This window comes from Xiphophorus maculatus, chromosome 7, assembly GCF_002775205.1.
Source record: "Xiphophorus maculatus strain JP 163 A chromosome 7, X_maculatus-5.0-male, whole genome shotgun sequence".
Classification (NCBI taxonomy): Eukaryota; Metazoa; Chordata; class Actinopteri; order Cyprinodontiformes; family Poeciliidae; genus Xiphophorus; species Xiphophorus maculatus.
This window is the reverse complement of record NC_036449.1, coordinates 4,233,768-4,259,040: the sequence shown is the minus strand read 5'-3', so window position 1 is coordinate 4,259,040 and position 25,273 is coordinate 4,233,768. Positions and strand designations below refer to the sequence as shown.

Below are 25,273 nucleotides of genomic sequence, written 5' to 3'. Positions count from 1 at the left end.
CATCGAAATGTGGTTATTTAGTAAAACTGTGACGGAAACACTTTTTTTGCATCACGCGTCACCTGATCAACAACTAGATGTTTCTGCTGGTGGAAATGACAAAGAAGACGACAGGAAGTGGAACAGCATGTTTTTAATGACTTATTGCGTGAACAATCTATTGATATGATTTTAATTGCGTTTCTTATTTAACGGAAATGCCACAAGTGCAGGATTATGTTTTTTGGACAAAGTTTTGCGAACATTTGTAATGGAAACGCAGCCACTGTCGATCTCAATTTGTTAATAAGGCAAATAAAAGCAACAGATGTTGACCAAAGTGTTGCACAACTCAATGAAATGAACTAAAATAACAACAACAAGAACAAGAAAAAAATATGTAAAAGTAAGGTTAAGACAAAATACATAGGTACTCCATAAGCGTCATTGTAAAAGAAGCTTAAATTCTATAATGTATCAAATGCCAAAGAATAAAAATGGGTCTTGAGAAAAGATTTAAAAGTCTGGCCAGTCTCAGCGGTCTGTATATGAAAAAATAAACCATTCTCCTGTTTAGGGGCACAAATTACAAAATCCCAATCACTTGTGGAGTTTAACGTGGATGTTGGAACATCTAAGAGAAACTTCATGACAGCATGTATCAGTTTGTCTGGCTGGAGTTGGTCATCGTCTTCCATTCCTCAGGTGGTCAGCCTAATCTCTTTGATGTTACAAAGTCACTACAATGTGAATCTCCCATGTGTAGCTGTGCTGAACTTTCTGGGACACGACGCTTTGAGATTTGCCACTAGGTTGTAAACGGATCCCTCATCTGGGAAAATGTTTAGACCACTAAATACATGCTGTAATTCCTGTAAATAAAGGAGAAATGTTGTATTTTGAAGTTTGGTTTCTTCCTCTGCAGAGATCTTTGTCTCTTCACAATGCCAGACTAGAGTCAAACTCAACAGGGTCTTCTTTACTACAAACAGTCAAGGACACTAAGGAAGCTAATGAGAGATTAGCAATCTGGTTTTTGGAGCCGGGTAGTCAGCTCGGGACTGAATTGATCTGGTCTGGAACCACTTTTTAAAAATATTTTTAATATTACACACATCACAATTATGCACATTATCAGGTTGGTCGATCACATTTTTATGTGATGTTCCAATAAAAGTCATCATAGTTTGTGGTTGTAGTTCAAGAGGTATGAAAACTTTTGACTGTCTCTCTTTTTTTAACCACAGTTCAGAGAAGCTTGTCAAGCTGTTGAGCTCAGTGTGCAGGAACCTTTACTAACCGGAGAGGATGGAGGCTTAACACACAAAGAGGCACTTTCCATTACAGCTTATAATAGACACACACACACACACATGTTTGTGGGGATTTCCATTGACTTCCATTCATTTCTACTGCCTAACCCTATCCAAAACTCAATTCATACCTTAGTCCTAAATCTGACCCCTGACCCAAAAACAGCGTTTCCTCTTGTGGGGACCAGGCTTCGGTCCCCACAAGGAGCAGTGGGTCCCCACTACACAGTATGTGTCAGGAAAATGGTCCCCACAAGGTATTACAAACAAACGCACACACACATACACACACGGCTTAGAAACAGCACCTAGCAGTTTCAGTCCTTCCAGACTTTACTTACTGGCAGAGTTCGACACCACCTGGGCGGCTGAGGCAAGAGCCAAGCAAACAAGCAAACACATGCAGCATGCAGAAATAAAAGACAACAGGAAGGAGTGAGAAGGGAATGAAGAGGAAGCAGCTTTACACACATTGTGTGATCAGGAGGCGGGGCTAAAACCACAGAGCTGCTGGTGGATTTCCACATTTGGTACATTTCTAATTAACCTTTGGACCTTAATTCATTCATTCTTTTATCAGAACTACCCAGTATTTGTGTTGAAATTTTGTTCTTATTGTACATATGTTGTGCTTATATGTTGCATATTTCCATCTCTATGTGAATCTGTGTTTTGACTGCCTGTCACTTTGCCACTGTTGCACCAAACATTCCCCTATTGTGGGACAACAAAGGACATTTCTACTCTACTCTATACTACATTAAATGTTCTGTTATTTCACTTTAACATTACTTTTAGATTTTCTTCATTCCTATATGATCATTTTTGCAGAACTTTATTAGGAAAACGGTTTGAGTGAAGAATCAATATTTACAGTGCTGACTGATCATCATAACTTCTATTATTCTCTCTGCCGTAACAGGTTTCAGCTTCTGGACCAAATCCAGGCTGCTGCCGGCCCGTTCTCATCTCCTTACTGTTCTGAGTTGTTGGTTTCCATTTGTCCTCCTGCTTTTTGTCAGCTGACCGCGGCTTCTCAGGAGAGTGAAGATCTGGTCAGCTTCTTGGCCGCGAGGTTTTGTTGCGTCTTTGAGTCGCACCGTGCGAATGAGCTAGATGGAGCTAAAGGATGTTGGTGTGTTTGCTGTGTTTTTTTTACCTCATTAATGCCCGGTGTGATGGTTGGAGCTGCTATGAAGATGACGTATGGGGCAAACTCTGCCGTCCGCAGGACCTTCAGCGCCTGAAATGAGTCACGTGTTAGCAGTCAAACAGAGCTGGGATACAGCATACAGGTTTGTTTATTTTTTATCCCCAAGACATTATGTCTACTTCAAATCCCTCGAAGGCAAAAGCCTGCTAACCGACGATGACTACCCTCGGTTTTAGCTGTTGTCAACAAAACACACTCAATCTTAGAGAAGAAAAAGGGACGCAGTGCTTTGCTACTAATTATCAACACAATGACAACTAGATAAGATACTACTAGATATCACATTTCACAGTGAAAAGATTTAATTAAAAAAATAATGAGGGAGAGTGAAGTAGGTCAGCTAGCTTGACTATGACAAACTTGACATGTAGATGTGCTGTGGAATTTGATGGGGTTTTTTTCAATTAAAAAAAAGGGCGACCTCCACACCAACTCTCTGACAGATCATTAGCAGAACATTGGTTTAAAGTAGCTAATCTATCATTGCTATGTTCAGACAGTTAATAAGTGTCAATAATGACAAGACCAACATCAAATCTTAAAACAGAGAATACGAGTGGTTTTTAGTTGTTTTTTTAAGAGTTTTTCTACATTATTTTCCCTTTGCTGTGTCGCACCGTACTGAATTAATAACACCTACATCTCCGGGTTTCACACTGTTACCAAATTGTTCCACCATGGCAGCACGGCTATGAATGGCAAATAAAAGAATCGGCTTTTTGCCTTCCAGCGCTGGGTGCATGCACAAAATTTCAGAATGTAAACAACATTCCAACCATTTATGTCCTAAAACTAACCCTACCTCTAAACTAAACTTCACTCGTATCTTCAACCAAACTTGGGAAGGTGTGTTATGGGACAGTATAAGACTTATACAAGGTAACCAATAGCACACACCTGAGGTTCCACATCTAATATAGCCACGAGTCCCTGCTGGTGGATCTTGCGGATGGTCTCGAGCCGCGTCCCGTACATGGCGTCCTCGTGGCTGCCGTACTCCAGGTACTCGTTGTTGCTGATGTCCTGCATCATCTGGTCGTGAGAGGCGAAGTAGTAGTTCTTCCCGTTCTCCTCGTCCTTCTTTGGAGGTCTGGTTGTGTCTGGAGCCCCAGAGACAGGAAGTGAGGTATTCGCACTTGGACATGTGCGATGAGCATGTACAGTAGAGGTCTTACGTGGGATGGGGTAGGCAAATCTGTCGGGGTGTTTGGTTATGAGCGTGTTCTTGATGTGTCTCCTGCCCACTCCGTGAGCACCTGAGGGGTAAACATGGAGGTAAACGAGACGTTTCTCTGACCTCCGACTCTCATGCCAGGCATCACTTACCCAACAAAACTAGTGTTTTCCTCTTGAAGGCAGGGAGCTTCACCACCTCCTCATACGTGACCAGGTCTAGTTGATCAAACACTGGAGGTGATAGAGGGAGAACGGACTGAGCAGAGAGGAAAACACCTGGATGAATCTGCTAACTGAGTGGTGAAAGACAGACGGACCTAAACAGTGACGGCTGATGACCGGGTTTAGGTTCTGATCGGGGGCGGATAGTAACTAGCTACATTTACTTGGGTAACTTAGGAAAAACATTACTACGGTTGCTACTTTGTACTTTTGACTGCTTCTCAAGTAATATTATGATGAAGTATCACTACTCTTACTTGAGTAAAGTTTCTGGATTCTCTACCCACTGAGTAACTTCACTGAATGAATAACAAACATATTTCAACCAAGAATGCAACAAATACAAACCAACACTTTATGCTAACATGTTGGTTTGTTGCTGTTTCTACAAACGTTTTGTTGTTCTAATGTTATTTTCTCACTGCTGAGTCTAATGTGGCATTTAGAAGTCAAGTGAATATATACTGCATAAAACACACCATAGATGGTCAATGGAAGTATGCTACCCTGCTTTAGCATATATGCTATATTATGAAATTGTGCTGAAATGGTTGAAGTCCAATACATCAATAAACACCAAAACACAATGACAAAATGATGCTACTGAGGAGTGAACGTACGTTTCTGAACAGAACTGTTCATTTTTATGAACAGATCATTTTATAAACGACAGAAAGTCCAACAGAATCTGTGAGATAATAAATATTTTTAGGAAGTTGGGACTTGTAAGCTTTTGTTTGGAGCTGGAATTCCATAATTTTGCTGTTTCTTCCAATCATAATGGAGGCCGGCTCTTGAACAGTTCACAAATGACCTACAGTCAGCTTGAAGTGTTCTGTATCTGTCACAAGAATCTATCATGAGGTTTTTACCACGAAGGAGTCTGCAAATATTTTCATGAACAAAAAACCCCACAGACATCTCAGCTTTGGATTTAATTGACAAAAATAACTAATAATAATGGTGAGATGTTTCTGTATGTAAACAGAGCCCAGAATAAATGAGTGGGGGTGCAGACTGTCCGTGCTGCTGATCTCTGTACCGTGTGTGTTCCCAGCATCTGAAACATGAAGCTCTGTGAATCTGAGGCTGCTGACAAGTGAAATATAACCCCCATAAGTCACCGGGTTCTTCACTGCAGCTGCTGCCGATCAGACTGCCGCGCTGATGTCAGAGGGCGCAGCAAACATCACACACAGAGGGAGAAACACGTGTTGGGCTGGAGACGGTCTAACGGAGTGTGACAAACGCTACAGGAAGCTGCCTGGTTTCAGTTTTGGTCTCAGATCTTCTTGTTGTTTGCAGAAAAACAACAGGAACAAAAGTGAAACGCCGACAGCGAACGGAGAAGAGAGGGAGGAAGAGGAAGAGCTGGAGCTGGTGGTTACTTACATGTAGAGAGGCCGGTCAGAGGCAGACAGCAAGAGAGAGCAACACAAGGGTCAAAACATGGCCGCTTACAAAATGTTACAGAAACAGAGCAGACACTGAGCTGGTCACACACACACTGGCTAAAAACGGATTCACCTTTTATCACGACGCAATAATCTCAATTATTGATACCTCCAAACATTCCCTATAAAATACATCTAAATTAAGCTTTTAAAAAAAATCTTTTTGGACTTTCTTTTTTACTCTCCGAGGGCAAAAGGTTTCCAAGTCTCCATAGCAACTGTTAAACTCAGGTTTTACCATAGACATACAGACTTTGTCATTCAACTGCACATTTAAAATGTACACCTTGAGCAAAATTTAATTGCAAAGCTTCAAAAGTAATAAAATAAAATAAAATGTAAGACTTTTTAAGACTCGTTTCTCTTCCAGTAGCCCAGGAACCTTTTTAAAAGTATTAAAATCTGCTAGATGGCGCCACTGAGAGCTGAAAACGAGTCGGTATTAGATCTAGAGCGGGATTCTGCAATCGTTTTGATTCTAGCCCTGCTGCTACAATCAGCGATATTATTTTATAAACATGTACTACGTTATTATGTTTTAAAACAATATTTTGTACAAAAAGACCAGCAAAAAGAGAGCTCTTTATGTATATATGGAAAATATAGATCAATAGGGAGCCCACTTAAAAATATAAAGCACATAGTCTGAAGCTAAAAAACATTAAATTACTTTATTATTAGTTAAAAAATTCTTGTAGCATTGGTGTCCCTTCTATTGCTGGTAACCAATGCAGATATTGCTTAAAAACACAGAGCTGCTAAAATAACGTTTTCTTATGGCCTTTATATGGAAAATATATAAATATTTTGTTATTTAATTTTATAATGTGATTTCTTCCCCGAACTAATAAAAGGTTCCATCTTTTCTGTTTTCAGTGTGAGATCATACCACCGCAGTAAAATATGACCAACAGAGGAGCCGATACATTTTCCCCATTGGAATCACATGAACACAAAGCGACTCTTATTCGCTTTGTGAATAAGAGTCGACAGAGTTTGATTGGGATCTGAGGAACCAATCAGAACACAGGATCCCAACCACATGGAGGACAGCTGAAGGCCTCCAGAGCCCCGCGGTGGATCCAGTCATGTTCACAGACAACATGACCGGATGCAGGTGACTGTTAGTGGCGTCCATATTCATCAACATATTCCGTGCTGCTTTCCCGTCTGACTGACGCTTCCTGTAACGTCTGAGAGGCTCTTCATCAGTTTCAGCAGCTGACGTCAGCGACAGACTCCATGACGTTCACACCCGCCTGCTGCCGGTGGATTACTCTGACTTGTTAGATGACGATGGCTCCATTTTATACTTAGATTTCTATAAAGCGTTTGATACCGTGGAGCATTAGTTCATTTTACAATCCTTACATAAATTTGACTTCCAGGTGGAACTTCCCCCAGATTTAATCTTTATAGGGGGGAAGACAAGGCTGCCCAGCCTCTCCATACCTCTTCCTGAGAGTGGCTGAACTCATGGCCTATCATATTCAAAATAGTGCTGTAGAAGGCATCTCCCTTTTTGGTGATAAGCTTATATTAACTCAACTTGCAGATGACACAACCAAACTTCTGTAGCAATCAATGTAATTCAGGAGTTCTCAAAGGCATCTGGATTACCCTTTAGTATTAAGAAATGTGAACTCATGGCTATTAAAAACTGTTCTAAATCAGAAATCTGCAACATTCCAATAAAAGATAAAGTTTGTTATCTTGGTGTTTTAGTAACCAAAGACCAAAACAAAAGGTGCACCTCTAATTTTAACCCAATCATATGCAAAACCTGCAGCAATTTCAACTGTTTTTGTGAGACCTTTTAACGGCAAAATTTGCAACTTTGAGAGCAACTTTTTTGACAAAGGCGCCGGAAAGTTTGCAGTTTTAGGCTGCGACAATCACAAACAAAAATAAAAAATACATGGCAACATCCTGGAGGGAGTGAACCGTATTTAAATGTGTGTGGACTGATGAGCAGGCTGGAAGCTCATCAGTACGCCCGAGCTGCTCATGTTTCCCTGAGTCGCCGCCGTGCTCTTCTAAGGTATGTCTGACATCTCTTCCTCTCATTCCTGGCTGTGGCATTGCTACTGGAGCTACGAGGTCTGCTTACCCTCAACTCCCGCACGCACGCACACACACACTCACTGATCTCCCAGTTAGCTAGCCAACACTGCGTGTTCCTGTGGGTGTGATCGCAGTACCTGCATTGTGCTTTGCCAGATACTTGTCTTTGTACTGCTTCTTCTTCTTGCCGAACCAGGTGCAGCTGGCCTGCTGCTCCTGCTTGGTCTTCTCCATGGCGATGCACGCCACCCGCCTGCCAAAGCAAACAGAGTTTAGAGCTTCCCGGTGCACTGTGGAGAAAACTCGAGAGTCTCTCTGTGTCTGAGGCACCAAAATGGAGGAGCTGCTACTACTACCCCCAGCTTTTTACACTTCTCTAACATAGAAAGTACTCCAAGGTCAACACTTCTGTTTCTTTTCTGTGCCTCTGCTCCAACTTCTCAAACCTCCGGGCTGTCTGGCAGACGGCCGCTCACACTCAGCCAGGCTCTGCTTCTGCTGGAGGTTTCTCCCTGTTAAATGGCTTTTCTCTCCACTAACGGCACATGTATTCTGAGGGATTAATATTCAAATTTCGACTTTGTCATTAACATTTTTATTAAAAGAAAGAAGTTAATCCTTTATTTTGGGTCAATTAAGGTAAACTGATCATTTCTTCTGTGCCTATTTTCATGCCAAAGTCTTCTTTTCTCTTTGATATACAACATGGCTTTAAAAGGTTTCCAGTGAAGAAGAAAAATAAGAAAAGCCTAAAGGGCACAGAAGCTTTGTGTGAAGGTTTTAAAAGTTCAGCACAGTGGAAATGACCAGGTTATCAGACCACATCCTCTCTGTGATCAGCCTGACCAGAAACATGAAACTACCGCGAGTCTCTTGAGCTCACCAGAACACGCAACACTTTGAAAGTCCCTTGAAATAAGCTCTGAATGCAGGACAGGTCATTCAAACGGTGGCACTAAACACAGATCACACCAGATACAGCCCATTGAGGTGAATATGTTCAAGCACTTTCCAAAAGTAAGTGTTGGATTATCAGAACTCGGAATCGTCGGCCATCTGCAGGCTGAACTGATTATCTTTGGAACGAAAGGGCAACGATCCAGAATCTATGCACAACTTCTGTTATTACATCTAAAACTAGAGATCAGGCCTAAAAAATGGGTGTAGTGATGGACCTGAACATTCAGAGACACATAAAGACAGTTACAAAGTCCAAAGCACAAAGCACCGCCATACAGCCCAGAACATCTACACCTGTATATCCCATGCATTTAAGGCTGAAAAACTATAAATACAGAGGATGGTTGGGTGATTCTGCAGTATTACAATCAAGAATAGCAAAAACTGTGAAATTTCTGGGGTTTGTTTGTGGCTCTTGGTAGCAGCATTGAGCTGCTACCAAGCTCAAGGCACAGCATAAGGCTCTCTACAGCTTTAGCCCCCTTAGTGAATATTTATTTATTTATTTCAAACGGACAAAGTAAAATCAAGAAATAAGAAAAATAAAGTGAAAACAAATTATCATGCCCAAGTGACATGCAATTTTATATTATCTGTTCGAAAAGGAGCAGGTAGAAGATACAATATCTTATAATGTCCTGCCCCTTTCATACTCATCAATTTATAATCAATTAAATGTCGAAACACCAAAACGACACAAATTATTTCCACCTTACATGATATTTAAATCTCACATCTTTAGATGTACAATTATTTTTATTTTTTTTTTTCCATTTTTTTCTCCGAAGAGTTTTTGCGGCGCTAGTGGCTCGTATTTTTTGTACAGTAGGCAGACAGGAAGGAGGGTGAGGAGAGGGGGGAAGACATGCGGCAAAGGTCATCGGGACCGGGAGTCGAACCTACGACTAAGGCCTCCAAACGTGGGGCGTGCTATCGCCCTGCGCCACCACAGCACTCCCCAGATGTACAATTATTTAAACACTTTTTATATCATCAATTGCATTTATGGACTTTAAAACACTCATCTAATAAAACATATTTCCCAGTAAGATCCTTTCTAAACAGTTTTTTTAAGCTGGTTCATTTTTGTACTTTTTTTGAAGTCACCATTCAATCCATTCCATAAATCTACTCCACACACCGATAAACAAAAACTCTTTGGTTGTTCTAATGCATTGTTTTTATTAAAATGTCCCTCTCCTCTTAAATTATAACCCCCCTCTCTGTCACAAAACATTTTTTGTATGTTGGGTGGAAGTTGATGATTTCTTACCTTAAACATGAATTGTACAGTTTTAAGTGCTACAAGGTCCCAGAATTTCAGTATATTTGATTTAAAAAATAACAGGTTTGTGTGTTCCCAATATTCCAGCTTTAAAAGTTAGATTTTGTTTCACAGGATGCGTTTAGTCTCGTACAGACAGGCAACAGAAGTCAGCCACAGGCGAACACAAACATCGGTCAGTCAACTGGTAATACATGTTTTCCATCTTTCTTCATTTGAAAGATGGAAAATGTTAGCTGGCTAGCTCGCAAGAGTATATTAGCAGCCTGTTAGCTGTAAAAAAAAAACCCAAAAAACTTCTATTAGACCTCCCACAACAAAGCTTAAGACTTGTGATAACTGTACTCAAGACCAACTCTAATTTTAAATGGAATTAAGGCATATTAAAATATTCTTATTATTAGATATATGAATTTTTGACTTATTTCGACTGATGCGCGGACACCCTGTCCGACATGTGCAAAGCTAAAAGCTAAAAGGTGACAGGCTGTCCTCATCAGCAGCTCCAGGACTCTGGAAGTCTCTGCTTTGTAGTTTTTGTTACTTAAACATAAAACATATTTTTTAAAACATTTTACGTTTTCTTATGTGCAGCACGTTGTGAGCCGCAGCTTGTAGGTCAGAACAGATTAGTAGGTGGGAGTCTCCCTGATGCGTGACCCAGGTGTGAACGCAGACGTCCCATTTTTGGAGCCGTCTCCGTCGTACTCACCACTCCTGCAGCTCGGGGGACGGGATGAGGCCCGCCGTGCCGTTCTTGGTGTTCTCCAGCTTGCCCTGCCACCAGTTGTGGTCGTCCTTGGAGATGATCTGGATGATGTCGCCCACGCGGAAGCGGATGCCGGCCTCCTTGCAGGGGATGAGCTCGTCTTTGGAGGGGTCGTACTCGAACTGGGCCCTCACGTAGATCTGTGGTGAAACAAAACGACCGAAGGCTCAAACCAGGGAAGGTGGAGTGTTGGGCTAGTCAGTAAAAGGCGTTGGTGATGGAAGCATTGTAGGAAGTGAAGGATGTAGCTACATTGGGTCGGACAAGGAGCTGGAGAGGGATCGTTGGGAGGGGCGGGGGGGTCCAGGTTGCCATCTTGGAATCTAGTTACCAAGTAAGAAGGGAGGGCGGGGCTCAGTGGTGAGATAAACCCAAACACTGCAGGATGGTTAAGGAACTCAGGCACAGGTCTTGCTTGTTTCCATCAGATCTGAATAAGTTTGGCTTTGTCCTGCCTGGAAACTACCAGAACCACACAGAGTCTGTTAGTCAGGAGGGATGACCGGGGGCTGGGGGGGGCTGCTGAGCCTCTATGGGGTTTAAGGAAGTTTGCCTCTTACCTTAACGGACATTTTGTCCTTTGTGGGAGGTCTGGATCCCATCTAGGATTTGAAAGCATCACACACATCATGCAGCAAAAATGCAGCGACACGACTGAACAGCAGGGGGAGGGGGAGGGGGAGGATGGTGGAGGGGAGTAGCTTAGAAGCCTGCTGGTCCTTAGATGGTGAGTTTAAGACCCTGTTATGAACTACAAGCCACTCTGGTGAGCCTGTCATCTGCCGCCCTCTAGTGGCCATTAAGAGAATCATCACAGCAAAAACACCAAATCACACCAAGTATTTTTCTTTTGTCTAGTTTCTGGTGAAAACATCTTAGTACACTTGAAAAAAGACAAACTAACAAGTAACTTTTGTATAAGACGTAGAAGCTTGTTTTAAATAAAAATTTATTATTGATAAAAAGAAAAAAACACTAGTACCAGTGGAACTAGTACTTTTATATCAATATTAAGGAATTATTGACTTAAACAAGCTCCTATATCTTGCTGAAAAGTTACTTGTTAGTTTGTCTTATTTCAAGTGTACTAAGATGTTTTCACCAGAAACTAGACAAAAGAAAAATACTTGGTGTGATTTGGTTTTTGCTGTGCTTCATTTTTCAAGGAGGGGCTAAAATGTGTGAATCAAAAGGGTGAGGGGTTTATGTTAAATGGTGCCTGTAACTGCAGGCTTAATGGAAAGAAACGTGTTAGTGATAGAGGGCAGAAGGTTTCATTGCTCACTCGGGACGTGTTTGAATTTTGATGCGTTTAAAGCGAAATGGGATGGATTAAGAAAAGTGCTAAGTTGAAGTATGAAGGATGACTGGTTCACATTAAACTGGAGCTGCTTTAAAAAGAGTCATAACCCATATTATCATCTTCAAACAGTTTATTGAAGAACATTGAAGTAGCTTTCTTGTATCGCTCAAGTGCTTGATGTCAGAAAATACCTAATCTAGAATGACTGAGCGTTCCTGGGGATGAAAAATAGTCCAATCTAAAAAAAATGTAAAAGAAAAGTATATATCTATACCTATAGATAGATAGATAGATAGATAGATAGATAGATAGATAGATAGATAGATAGATAGATAGATAGATAGATAGATAGATAGATAGATAGATAGATAGATAGATAGATAGATAGATAGATAGATAGATAGATAGATAGATAGATAGATAGGTAGGTAGGTGATCATAAAACAATATGATATATTGTGTGTGTGTGTGTGTGTGTGTGAGAGTGTGAACCAGGTTTTTATATCCTCGTGGGAACCTATTTCTGTCTACATTGTAGCGTTGTGGGGACCACTGCTTCTTGTGGGGACATCTGAGGGGACCAGGATAATTTAATCCATCTAATAATTGTTTTTGTCCATAGTTGATCATAAAACAATAATCAAGAGGAATGAGCCGATCCTGACTAAAGAACATGGTTATGCAGTGGATTATTTGCAGATGTGAAGTGAGATTATGAAAAGACTAAATGGCTAAAGTTGTGTCAACAAAACAACCTGGTGGTATTACACAGCCTTTCAAAATAAAAGCATCAATTAGTGTGATTGTGCTTGTTAAGGAGAGTTTTCTGTTTCTGGAAGCCATCTGGATCTGCAGCTTCTTCTAACCACCAGGCAGTTTTATCCTCCCCAGCATCCCTTGCACCACTTCCTCCCAGCACCGTCTTCTCAGAATCAATCAGGTTTGTTCCCCCCCTCAGAAAACAGAGCGATATTGATCTTGATGCATTGTGGTCTGCTGAAAGCGGAGCAGCAGCAGCAGGCCTTTTAACTATAAATGATGGAATTATGCATTCAGAGTGAAGCCACACGTTCTCCTTAGAGGATGCAGCCGATTACTTTCCACGCTGTCCACAACATTAACCAAGACCATAAAGAGACATCTGGTACCGAACGGACCATGTCCATTCAAATGGTCCTGAATGACTCTTACTGCCGGGTGGAAAGGGTGAGGAGAGGGGCGGACAGAGCAAACAGAGGGATGGATGTGTTATAAGGTGCCTTGCATAACTATTCTCACCCCTCATTTCACATTTTGTCGTGTTACAGCCACAAATCTTCAGTGTATTTTACAGGATTTTAGCGTATTTTCGCGGAGTGGAAGGAAACGACGCAAGGCTTTCACCAAAAAGTCAAAATCTGAAAATAGTTGCATCTGTATTCAAACTAAAAGTCACCTGATTGGCTAACAGAGTCAAAAGGAATATAGTTGAATATATTTATTATAAATCTAGCTGATCTGTGAATACTGTGTAGCAGAGCTGCTGATATTAAAATACTAAGGGATCTCAAATAACTTGACTTTTAAAAGTTTTTTTTGCTTATTTTGATTTTACATTCTCAATAATAAACTAAGCAAATATTTTAGTAAGAGAAAAAATGTCCTTTTTGCAGAAAATGGATTTTAATTCATTATAGATCTGAAATGTAAACAGTTTTAGAAGAAATGTCCGTCAGATGTAAAATTTTAGTCAACCGCCAGATCGTCTCAAGACAAGAATCTGGGTCGGTCTTTCTTCCAAAACGCTTCCCGCTACTTTTCAACTGCCTTTGCTTGTTGCTAAAATTTGTTTCATTTATGAACAGAGGGGAGCAAAACAATCATCCTGAGGGCAACCCTTACCTTATTGGTTTGTAGAGAACATTAGTCATTTACAAATAGCTCAGAGTGCATGTCACTCTGAATATCATGTAGACATTTACAAAGAAATATTTTAGGTCGAAGCAGATTAATTTGTTAAAAAATGGTCCAATCAAAGTCCAAAATAAAGAAAAAATGTCTGTGTTGCAGCTGGAATTATTGATAAATGTGCCTCAATAAAGCATTGACAAAATAAAAAATATTTTATAGAATGAGGCAAGCCTTTTCTATAAATATGGAAATGAAGAAATAGTTTGAAGATAGTTACTTTGAAAAGCCTGTTATTTTTGACTAGACCTTACGGAAAAACTCCTAAAATGACCATTTCTTATGGTGTGGCCAAAGAGCCACACATGACACTACACAATTATTTGCTACTCTGTGTTTGTCTTCCTCATAAAATCTCCCTAAAACACCTCAAAGTTTACATTTGAAGATGAAATATGTAAAAAGTTCAAGGGGTGTGAACACTTTTGCAGAGCAGCGTTTGAGGGCTGGGTGAATCCGGGAGTGACGGTACATTACCTGTCGACCTTTGGGCTGGATGGTGGACGGCAGGTCCTGCAGGGTAGAAGCAACGGTTACAGAAACATGTTTCCGTCAACTGTCAACACCAAGCAGCCTCTTTCAAGAAACTCTACGCATGCATCAACCATCTGCGGTCTAGCCGGCATGAAACACACGAAACGGAAGCAGGCGGTGAAGACGGCGAGAGAGAGGACTGGTGCTGCTGAAGGTCTGGCTGTGGAGCGATCAAGCTAGCTAGCATGGAGCAAAGCCAAGCAGTCACAGAATCCCCTGCAGCATCTGTCTGGAACCTGGGCGGGGAAATGAAGGCCCTGCAGAACCTGAACGGGAGCAGTAGACAGAGTGGGGGGTTGGGGGGGGTCGTGCAGGCTCCCTGAGGCACACCAATTTGTTAACTCAGATATCGGAAACAGAGGTCAAGAGACCCTGCTGCTCAAACCGTCACCAGGCCAGACAGACATGAGATAATCACAGTGAGGGGACATTTAAAGGAGACACGGATATGTTGGACGACCACAGCATGGCGGAGGGACAATGAGACGCACCGGTGGGGGCGACAGACGTGGGTTGGTAGGTGGAGTGGGTAGGGGGGTCCTTACCAAGATAGAACTGTTAATGCTGGAGTGGCCATTGGCAGGAGACTGCCTGGAGGTGCTGGGGGACTCTTTCTGAAATAAGACACACAGGTCAGCAGTGCGCAGCACACACACATTCTCACACACACACACACATGTCTGGGCAGTGGTCTGAGGAGACGGGGAGGGCCCTATCTGGAGCAGCGGCGCAGCTGCAGAGCCGATGTGATAAGATGCATCAACAAAACACCAGCAGCCTGTTTCAACCTATGGCACTGAAAGACAACACCAGACAGGGGCGCTGTTCTCCTCTGAGCAGCAGAGAGCCTGAGGTCATCACTAGTACAGACAGCCACAGCTCAGAGCCACGGGGGTCAGAGGGGTTGGGACGGACAGGGGGTGTCTGTGTGCGCAGGACAACCAAAAGAGCTGGAGGGTGGAAGCAACTCCAGCTGGGAAAAAGCCCCACTGTCTGCTCCAGGTCTTTTGGTCGTCCACGTTTGGTCAGTTTGGTGGGAGATGTGTGTGTACAGGTCCAGTAGTTGGTCTGTGGACATGGGCAGGACAGGATCAGACAGGTGTGGCTCATTCCTAACAGAACAGAAAGACGAGTTCCGGTATCCTTGTTGTGAAATTGGTGTGCTAAATATCTGAACCAGCCCAAGCAAAACACACACACACACACGCACAGCATTCCTGGATTACACACACGCTTAGTAACCAGGCGAGCGGTTAGTAACCAGATCAGGAGCTCGCGATCAGCAGTAAGGAGCGGAGGAAGATGAGGATGAAGTGAGAGGAGGAAGAGGGGTTACCTCACACGAGGAGCCCTGCGTCCGGTAACTGGGCACGATTTTAAAGGTGATGCTGCCTCGCATTTCCCTCTGTGGACAAAACACACACACACACGCCAAGTCGTAAACACAACCATAAAATCTGCACAATGTGGAGCATAATTGTGAAGAACACGTGGTTCTCTAGTGTTCCGCTCTTTATTTATGTGGCTCTTCAGAAGAAAAGGAAACCAGAAATAAGTCTTCATGCCCCAGTGCAGAATCAAGGGTTATTCACACCCAGTATAATGGATCATGACACAACGTCACAGCACAATGAAAGCTGCCACACCTTCAGATTGACTTTTTTAAAACCCATGTTGAAACGATGTAAGGCATATTATGATAGATAGATATGTATTTATATGCGTAGCCCGTATTTGCACACTTGTACTAACCATAATCCAAGTTTGAAATGAACTTAAATATGATGAAATGTTAAAAAGCCAACACCGCCGGCTCCTGCCAGTCTGGATGCGTAGCCGGTGACTGTGCGCTGCGCTGCACTGCTCTCAGGAGTGACGCAAAACTAGAGAGGACAGTCTGAAGTAGAGGCTAAGGTAAAGTAAGGTAAAGTCATTTAATTTACATAACACATTTTCAGCAACAAGGCAGATCAAAGTGCTTTACATGAATTAGAAGGAAATACAAACAAAACAACAAACCAAAAGAAAGAAGTTAAAGTATAAAACTACATATTGGTTCTCCATTTTAATGAGAATAAGAATAAGTAGTCCATAATTTATAAACTAGAGGAGTTTCTCTGGATTCTTGTTCTGATAAAACTAGGTGTTGGTTCTTCATGTTTGGTAAGATTAGCGAGGTATAAAACTAAATGTTGGTTCCAGTTGTTCTCGGTTGAGTTCTAGATTTGTAGAAAAGGTTAAAGCAAAGTACCTAAGGAAGGTTGAGTTTAACCTATGAAAACAGCCCTGATGTTAATGAATGTTGTATTTGAACAACCGTAACAAAGTTCATTAATGCAGTTTGACGTTCTTGTTTCAGATATGTGCTGAACAGCAGGTCATAGCTAAATGTTTGGTAAATGTTTCCATTGAGACACATTTCTGGTTACATCCACAGATGAGGAAAATGAAATATTTTCAGAAGAAGAGGGAGAGACCCGAGGAAGACGTTGAGGTGACATTAGCAGGAGATGCTCGGTGCTCTTTATTGTGACGCCGTTCCTTTAAGTCCCGGGGAACATAAAAGTGACGGTGATCTGTACCGTGACACTATCCCGGTAAAAACCACACCCTTGTCCTACGCTTCACTTCGACCCTTATCTACTGAGAGTCAATTGATTCCTGGAGGCGTGGATTGTGTTCAAGCTTTAACTTGAACACCTGACCGCTATCGTTTGTCTGTGATGAATGTAATGTGCCAGTTCAACGCTGTGAAGCTAACCGGAAACAACCATCACCCGCTCATGTTTCACTGGAGCTTCAGACGTCTCCTGCTCTGTTTCTGAACTTTCATTTGCTTTTCCTCAACTTGCTGACTCTGACTTATTGTCATTTTTTTAAATGTGTTTTCCAACTGCTGAACTTCCCATCAAACTTAAACTTGATATCTTGATAACTTCCAGAAAACTGCAAAACGGCCGAAACACTGAGTTCCTTTAAATCTAGACAAAAAACCTTGCCTGCTTAGAGTTGCTTTTGAAACCTAATAAACGAAACAACATTTTTATGTGTAACGATGGCACTTGGCAAAATGTAATGTTTACTAGTTTCCTCAATTGTTGACTGTGTTCTATGACTTTGTACTTTTATGATGTAAAGCACTTTGAACTGCCTTGTTGTTGAAATGTGCTATTCAAATAAATGTGAGTGATTGATTTAAATATTGTTTTATCAAATTAAATAAAGCTATATTTGCATAGTGCCAAATTACAGATGTTATTTCATGCCAAGAATTAGAGAAAGTTTTAATATTTTAACAGTTTATGGGTAGTTTGAAAAATATTCTGCCATAAGCGACACTTTGAGGACATTCATGGTTCCGATGTGACACGAAATGAAAATGAGTGGTCCAGTCAAAGTTCAAATATAAATCCAGTGGAGACTGTTATTAGATGCTCTCCATTGAAAATATTTAAGTTTGAGTAATTTTGCAAAAGAAGAAAGGGCAAAAAGTCAGCATGTAGAAACGCAAAACTGATGGAGACATCATTAAATGTTGTTGATCTTTAATCATTATGGAATTACCATTATATTGCTTGAAAATGGTCTCAAAACTTCCTTAATTGCAATAATTTCTAGGGAAATTTATCATTCAGGCAAAATCTGTTATTGTGACAGGCTTACATGCAACTTTGTTCAACTTTGTCTTGCTGTGTCACATAATATCCAAATACAATGCATCAGATTGTGATGGGGTCATGAATACTGAAACGTATTTGCCAGGTAGTGATGTCACACTTTGTTAGCAGTTTGAAAGAGTAGTTTTATTTTTTGGGGGGTGAAAAAAGTAGGAACAGTCTACGGCTTCTTGATTTGCAGATTCTAAAGCAGAGTGTGTCTTCCGTTGTTGATTTAGTAATGATCAAGCCTTCAAAGGTTGATCTGCATGTAACGATTTGCAGAAATGTTCTAATCCCGTAGCACTACTGTTTTCAGAAGCTTCAAAAAGCAAGATGGTCAATGTAGAGCAACTTACCAGCATTTTCTGCAGCTGCTCCACAGTCTGGTTGGCCACGCTGATGCCATTGATTTCCCTGATCTCATCTCCAACGTGCAACGTTCCTGAGAGGAAACGAGAGCTCAGGAGACGAGGCCGGTGGAACATTGTAGCTACGCTGTACTCTTTTAGACTCTGTTGTTTTTTTTCCTATCACCACTACAGCAAAAGTAAAAATCCCTGTTTTATATTATTATCGATTAGATATGTTTAAAGTTCCTTCAGACTAGCCAGCAGCAATTAGCAAACCACTGGTGGAACTGCGCATCAGCTGAGCTCGTCACAGGAGCTACTGCTCAGTGAAACGCTGGTAAAAAAGTTGTTAAAGGGTTAATAGAGGAGCCATGTTGTGAGGACTTCTTGAAAGCAGAGTTTCAGAAAGAGCAGGAGCTTCTTAAAGAGACAGAAGACCAATTTCAAGGCGCTTCATGACAAAGTAAATTTTCTTTTAAGTCATATTTGATAAATACAGCTTTTTTTTTTTTTTTACCCCACCAGGGGGTCTTTTGTGGGCTCTAGTGTCCCTTATATGATAGTAGGCTGACAGGAAACGGGGAAGGAGAGGGAGGAAGACATGCGGCAAATGTCGTCGGGTCCGGGAGTCGAACCCGCGACGGCCGCGTCAAGGACTCAAGGCCTCCAAATACGGGTCGCGCTAACCACTACGCCACCACGGCACGCCCCAAATACAGCATTTTTATAAGAACTGAAGGTAACCTAGTCACTTGATTGTGCTATAAAATGACACTGTATGCTTGGAAATCACATCATAATGGCCGTTTAACAAAAAAAAAGAAGAAAACAATGCAGTTGGGTGTTTATTCTGTGAAAAGCTTCTGAAGAATCTTTGATTAAGCTGCAGGTAGCAGTGAAACCGTACCTTGTCTGTGGATCATTCCTCCGTGCATTATCCTGGCCACGATGCAGTGGTTTGAGTCGTTCATCTTCAGCGTGATGCCCTGCATGATTTAACACAGACAAATCTACAGTCAGAGGCACTTCTTCCTACCGTCACACATTTGGTGGGACAGCTGGTGGTGCTCAACAAGGACAACTTGGGATTTTGTTTGCCTTCCAAATACTGAGTTTGTGAGGACATGTACCATGGGTTCGTCTGTGTTCTTCTGGAACTGGACCAGGCGGACTCTGGTGACGTTCTCCAGGTCCATGTCTCCGTTCGCACTCTCCGGGGAGTCTCCGTTCAAGTAGGGCGAGGTGGGCGGAGGGGTGACCCGCAGAGCCTCGTCACTGTAAACCTCGTGGGCGACCACGTCGTGGGCCTGCAGCAGCGCCTGTTGGTCACACAGAGCACAAAAAGAGGCAAATTGGAGACCCGACTGCACACTAGGAAGCCTCTGGGCGTCAGTGAAAAGGATTTAGCAGAAACAGAATAAGGAAGTTTAAGCTGCATTTAAAAAAAAATGAATGAACCTCAAAAGTTACACAGTAGTTTGATGTATAAAAAATTAGAACTATGAATCGACCAATCCTGACATTTGGAGATTTTGATCAGCAGCTGGAATACATTACCTGTATCCCTACAGATTAAAGATTCACCATCCCACAGAGAATCTTGTGATTGTAGTTCTGCATTTACTATTTCGTATAAAAAAGTCACTGTAGGGTCAAGCATCCAAAATTTCACATAATATTGACAAGTATTATACATGTTTTATCTTAAGCTAGGCATCTTCAAGAACACAACTGAACTAGTCAGCTAAAGTTACATTAGATGTATTAGCTAACTAATGTAACATGTTAGCTAACGTAATATTAGTTATATTAGCTAACTAGTATAACATGTTAGCTAAAGTTACATTAGTTATAATAACTAATGTTACATTAGTAACATGTTAGCTAACATAATAGCTATACTATAATATAATATTATAACTAATATTAGTTTTATTAGTTCTAATATTATAACTAATATTGTAACTAATATTAGCTATAATAGTTATAATATTAGTTCTAATATTATGATATTAGTTATAATAGCTAACTAATGTAACATGCTAGCTAATGCTACATTAGCTAGCTAAAAAGTTTTAAGAAATTTTAACTTAATCCACACAGTAAGAAAACTTTATTTTTTGAGTAAACAAACTTTAGCGCGATCGTCATTTTAAAAGTTTTCAACAACCCGTTGAAGACTTGTTCATCAAGAATAACTGGTGGACGCTGAGAAACAGCACTTATAAATGCTGAACGGCTTCAGTCAATGATCTGCCTAACTCCTCTTGAGGGGGCTATAACTGAAGACTTGAGATATTTTAGGTGACATGGTAACAATGTGGGACTGTGGAGGATTTCTGCACAGTTCAGAGGTGGTGTTAAACTTAAACCAGCCTTGCAGTGAAGAGCTGGAGGGATTTCCGTGTTAACTCGCTGCTCCACAGTTTGCCACATGTGGCGTGGGTCCGTAGCCCAGTTCTTCTGCTCCGCCCCACACCTACACACAGCTCGATTTCACTCGGCTGACAGCCTCACAGGGCCCTTGAGCGGCACTTTAACAAACCGGTCTGAACTTCAGAAGACGGCAATCAAAGCTCAGCAATAGGGGGAAACTGTCACTGATTCCCTTGGCTGTACACACACACAAACACACACGCACAGCTGTGGAAGGAGATCACATCAGAAACACTGGCAGCTCTCTCCAAATTCATGTCAAAATATTTCACACACGCCCTGAGACGCACAGGAGCTCTGTGTCTGAATGAGAACAAGGTTTAAAGCCTAACTCAGTGCAGCTCAGCTGGATGAGAATTTAAAGAATAATACAAAAAGAGGGAATGTGTTTGAGTAAAACCAGCAGCAAAATGAGAGGAAGGCGACAACAGCCTAAATTAGATCTGGCTCACACAGTGATAATCTCATAAATTCTGAGAGCAACTCAGAACGTCAGCCTGAGTTGTGCCCTCTGCCAATATCGATTGTGGTCAGTGGAAAACAACGATGTGAAATTACGCGCATCCTGTTTGCTGCTTGGTTCAAGAAATGAAAACGACGTCGCAAAATGTCACAGTGATGTTGTCACAAAATATTCAGATGGTGTGTTTCCTGAGGAAGCTCCTCAAGACACAGTTACACCGGAAGATCATCAGCAAACTCAGTTTTCAAGGCTTCCATCTAAGCCTGCTGCAATAAATGAATCACAAGATAAATTTAAATGATTTAATTTCCCTTCTGGTTATTAATCGACATCACAATCCATTTCTATTATGGTTTCAGTTGTGAGTGGTTTCTTATTCCCGTTTCTCTTCATGTTTTTGGTGGCCATGTTTTATTTTGGATATTTAAATGAACTTCCAGTTTCGGATTAAAGTGTTATTTACAAAATTACAAGTTTATTGGTCTTTGAGAAGGCACGCTTGTATTATTATGCGATTATCAATATATTACTTGAAAATGGCGTCAAAACAGCAATATTGTCATTTATCGTGATAGTTAGTGGGACAATTTATTGTTGGGAAACATTTGTTATTGTCAATCTGCCCAGAGTCTGAACTCTGGCTTTACTTCAAATCAAATTTCTTTATATAGGACATTTACTTTTAAAATAACATTTAATAATACAAACTAAATGCTATCACACCTGGAAAAACGATTTCTGTATTTTATTGTTGTTACATAAATAATAGGTTGATATCTCCCTGCTCTTGAGGAAATATATTATACCTGTTGACTGTAAATGTAGTTTTTATCAACTATTGTTACTTTCAAATAATTTTAAATAATAGCACACTTAAATACCAAAAAATCCAAATCATTATTTTTTTTAGTTTGTTACTCCTGTAAGGCTAACATGAATAGCCATGATGACACTGTTAAGTAAGCTACCTAAAAATGATGCTAATGTAGCTGTGTTTATAGATGGAGTACATTAGGAATGGCAAAGAATCTGGTGTTGACATGTTGGTGTGTGTGACCCCCAAGTGAAAATCTGCCTAGGGCCCCAAAAACTCTTGGGTCGGCCCTGATGAGGGGTAAGGTAGAAAAAGGCTGAAGGAAAGATGTATTAATACAAACTTTTTATCAACAACTTTCTTGATAAATGAGGACTGACAAAGACATTTGACATCAGAGACTTGCAAGCTAATCGGGTTAGCGTCTCTGACAATTTTTCGTTTGATAAGGCAGAACAAAATCAAGCTTGTATTTTTAGCAGGCATTAATGTCACAGCAACAGCACACCCAATCAGATGGACACACTCATACTGAGTCATCTGCTCCCCAGGACAGTCTGTTCCTCCCTAAGTGGACCGGGCGCGCTAGCAGGAGTCCTGCTGTGGTTCCTCCCAGCTTGCCTCTTGTTGGAACGGGAACATGACGGGTCACTGCGTCAAGAGCGCCACAAAGGAGAGACGGGGAGGAAGTGGCGGTACTCTGACCCGACACATCGCATCAGACTCGCTCCGCTGGCGCCCTTCCTCCCCCCTCTATTCTTCCTAATTACCATAATCTCACCCTCAAACCTCACTTTGTTTTGATACATTTCTCTCTCCTCTGTCTGCTTCCCACCACACCCCAGTGATATTCTGTCCATCTGATACTGAGCAGCCCATTGATCAGTGAGGAAATCACTGGCACTAACGCGATAAGGTTAGTGAGGGAGGCAGCCGCCATTACTGTCGGCTGCCTCCTGCAGTGGCTTAATGGTAACGCCACCAGATTTTTTGTGTTTTCTTTTCGGTGAGCAAAGACAAAATAATCCTATGTGTATCATTTTTTTCTACAAATCAACATATAAAAGTAAAGTTTTGTTTGTATTCACCCCTTTTTACTCAAATAAAAGACCCAGTTACCTTCAGAGAACAACTATCCATGATGTAGTCAACAGACCTGGTCCTTATGGAGGGGCCAGCAATAAGAAAGCTGTCCATGAACGTACAGATGCACCGATCCGGTATTAATATCAGTATCGGTCCTGATATTGAAAACAATCCTAGATCGGATATCGGTGACAATGTGCTCAATCTACTCAGTCTAATTCTATGCTTTGTTATTTATTTTACATCATATTTAGAATTCCTAATTGCATACAACCATTTGAAAGAAGGTTTGTTACAGTTAATTTTTTTACACTTTGACCAAATTAGTCAATCTATTGTTTTTATCAGTTTCAGTTTCTATATTATTTATTTTAAATTTGCTATCCTACTCCTTTTTGCACCGACTGAATAAATTAAAGTTGTGTTGTTTTTACATGTTTGACCAGGACTGTGAAACTATTGATACATTTAAGTGAGCTGTAGAGGAGCAGAGTTATCAAATACATTTGTTTTTCAGTACAATAATGTCTGAGTTAAAAAACAAAGAAGAAACAATTAAAGTCAATTCACTTGTTTTTCTGTATTGGATTGCAACATTTTGTCGTATTATTGTGATAACAATAAAAATCTATTACTTCTTTATTAGGTAACTGTATGGCTGTGACAGCCTGGCGCCACAAACAAAATGCTGCTATTGAAAGACATTCCCATTTGAAGCAAACTTACCAAAAGGAAATGTGATTTAAACTGCTCTTACAGAGAAAGTAGTAAAAATAACATTTCCAATAATACTGTCAGGGTTTTTTTAAACAATCATAATTTGTCTTGACAACAATAAATCAAAATTCAAGAATTTAATTTAAAAAAATTCAAGGATTTTTCCACGATAAATGATGCGATAAAAGGAGGTTCTCCTTCCAGGAAGACGACCACCTGAACAAACAGCCACACTTTTCAGAATTTTATTAGTAAGAGATTTTGAAGATGCTGGCATTCTTGTGTCACGTAAAAAGTCATTTCTGGTTACAGTGACGTAAAGGGAAATGAATAATGTGCCAAGATGTTTATCAGGCTCGTTTGCCACTCGCTCTACTCACCATGAAGTGCGGCTGCGTCAGTATCCGTCTGAGCTCTTTAGCTTCGTACTTCTCCGGGTAGCAGGCGATCTCTTCCAGGACCTGACGATGCAGAGAAAGGACAGTCTGCTTTAAACAGGTCTCTGTGCTCGGGTCACTTCCACACCGACGTACCTGCTGGACCTCAAACTATGCGGAGAGACCGACCCAGTGGCCCCGCAGCCCCTCCCCTCTTAAGGTTCCCGTGACCTCCTGATAGTGCTTAGTGTTGTGTCAGCTTCGGTTATCCTGCCTGACTGGTGAATGTGGCATTGTAGAGGTGAGAGGCCTCTAAGAGGGTGTGGGTGTTTGCTCTGAAACCTGCATTATTGAGTCGCCGCTTGGAAAAGCTGAAGGGTGGGCGGAGCCTCTTACATCCAGGTGCCTCTTTTACCCATTAGATTCCAGAGAAAACTTTTACTACCATGAAATGTTAGCTTTTCTTGTCATTTAACACTTATAACTTGATATTACTTAGATAAACTAATGCTTGTTTGGTTTTGAATATTTGTGTTACTTTCTGATAAACCAACACATGCAGAATGTGTCCGTTTTAAGCTAAGCTAGTCTCATTCATCCAGTGTTTGCTGCATCTTTGACTTTATGTTGAGACAAAAATCCCAATATTACAATATCACACGTTTAAGTAAAAGTTGAGGTCCTCAGAACTTTATTCATGTCCCAGCGGGCAATTAATTTTGCAAGCAAGCCACAATAATAACAACACACCCCAACAATTAGTGTTTAGCTAGAGGGCTACATACCAAAATTCCCCTGCTTTGTTACATGGGGTTAAAAACACAAAACTTGTTGATCAAACACAAATAGGTGGTGGTATGACTTAAAATGTCTCCAATAAACAAACTAATAAACATGTAACACTTAAAAATGTAAAACTGTGCCCCAGATTGTTTCATCTCGAACAAATTCTGCTACAATATGTTTGTGAGATTTTAGCTAGAACCGGATGTTTTCTGTACTAGTTGGCTCATGTACATGTTATATGTGTATGGCAGCCCGCTTTCTTTTTGAGGTCATGTGATTTTATGTTTAGTTACGGTAAGGAAAGCTTGTAAAAAAAAAACTAAAAATGGAGATGGCAGGGGAGGGCTGCCGTATGTAGCACACAAC

At 41.1% G+C, this 25,273-nt stretch overlaps 1 protein-coding gene across 11 annotated transcripts in view; it reads right to left on the bottom strand.

The window, feature by feature from the left end:
• Positions 1-25,273, bottom strand: part of cask (calcium/calmodulin dependent serine protein kinase) — a 154,091-nt gene that overhangs the window by 1,434 nt on the left and 127,384 nt on the right. For 2 of the 11 annotated variants that reach the window (XM_023337513.1, XM_023337515.1), the window contains 14 exons: positions 24,125-24,205; positions 19,359-19,547; positions 19,136-19,214; positions 18,235-18,320; positions 15,556-15,624; positions 14,765-14,833; positions 14,163-14,198; positions 10,996-11,037; positions 10,379-10,575; positions 7,559-7,674; positions 3,832-3,912; positions 3,681-3,761; positions 3,403-3,605; positions 2,452-2,535 (listed from right to left, as the gene is read on the bottom strand). In XM_023337513.1, the coding sequence (XP_023193281.1) occupies positions 2,452-2,535; positions 3,403-3,605; positions 3,681-3,761; positions 3,832-3,912; positions 7,559-7,674; positions 10,379-10,575; positions 10,996-11,037; positions 14,163-14,198; positions 14,765-14,833; positions 15,556-15,624; positions 18,235-18,320; positions 19,136-19,214; positions 19,359-19,547; positions 24,125-24,205 (1,413 nt within the window). The remainder of the gene's footprint in view (positions 1-2,451; positions 2,536-3,402; positions 3,606-3,680; positions 3,762-3,831; positions 3,913-7,558; positions 7,675-10,378; positions 10,576-10,995; positions 11,038-14,162; positions 14,199-14,764; positions 14,834-15,555; positions 15,625-18,234; positions 18,321-19,135; positions 19,215-19,358; positions 19,548-24,124; positions 24,206-25,273) is intronic. The other 9 variants (XM_023337514.1, XM_023337521.1, XM_023337516.1 and 6 more) reach the window with 6 other exon arrangements.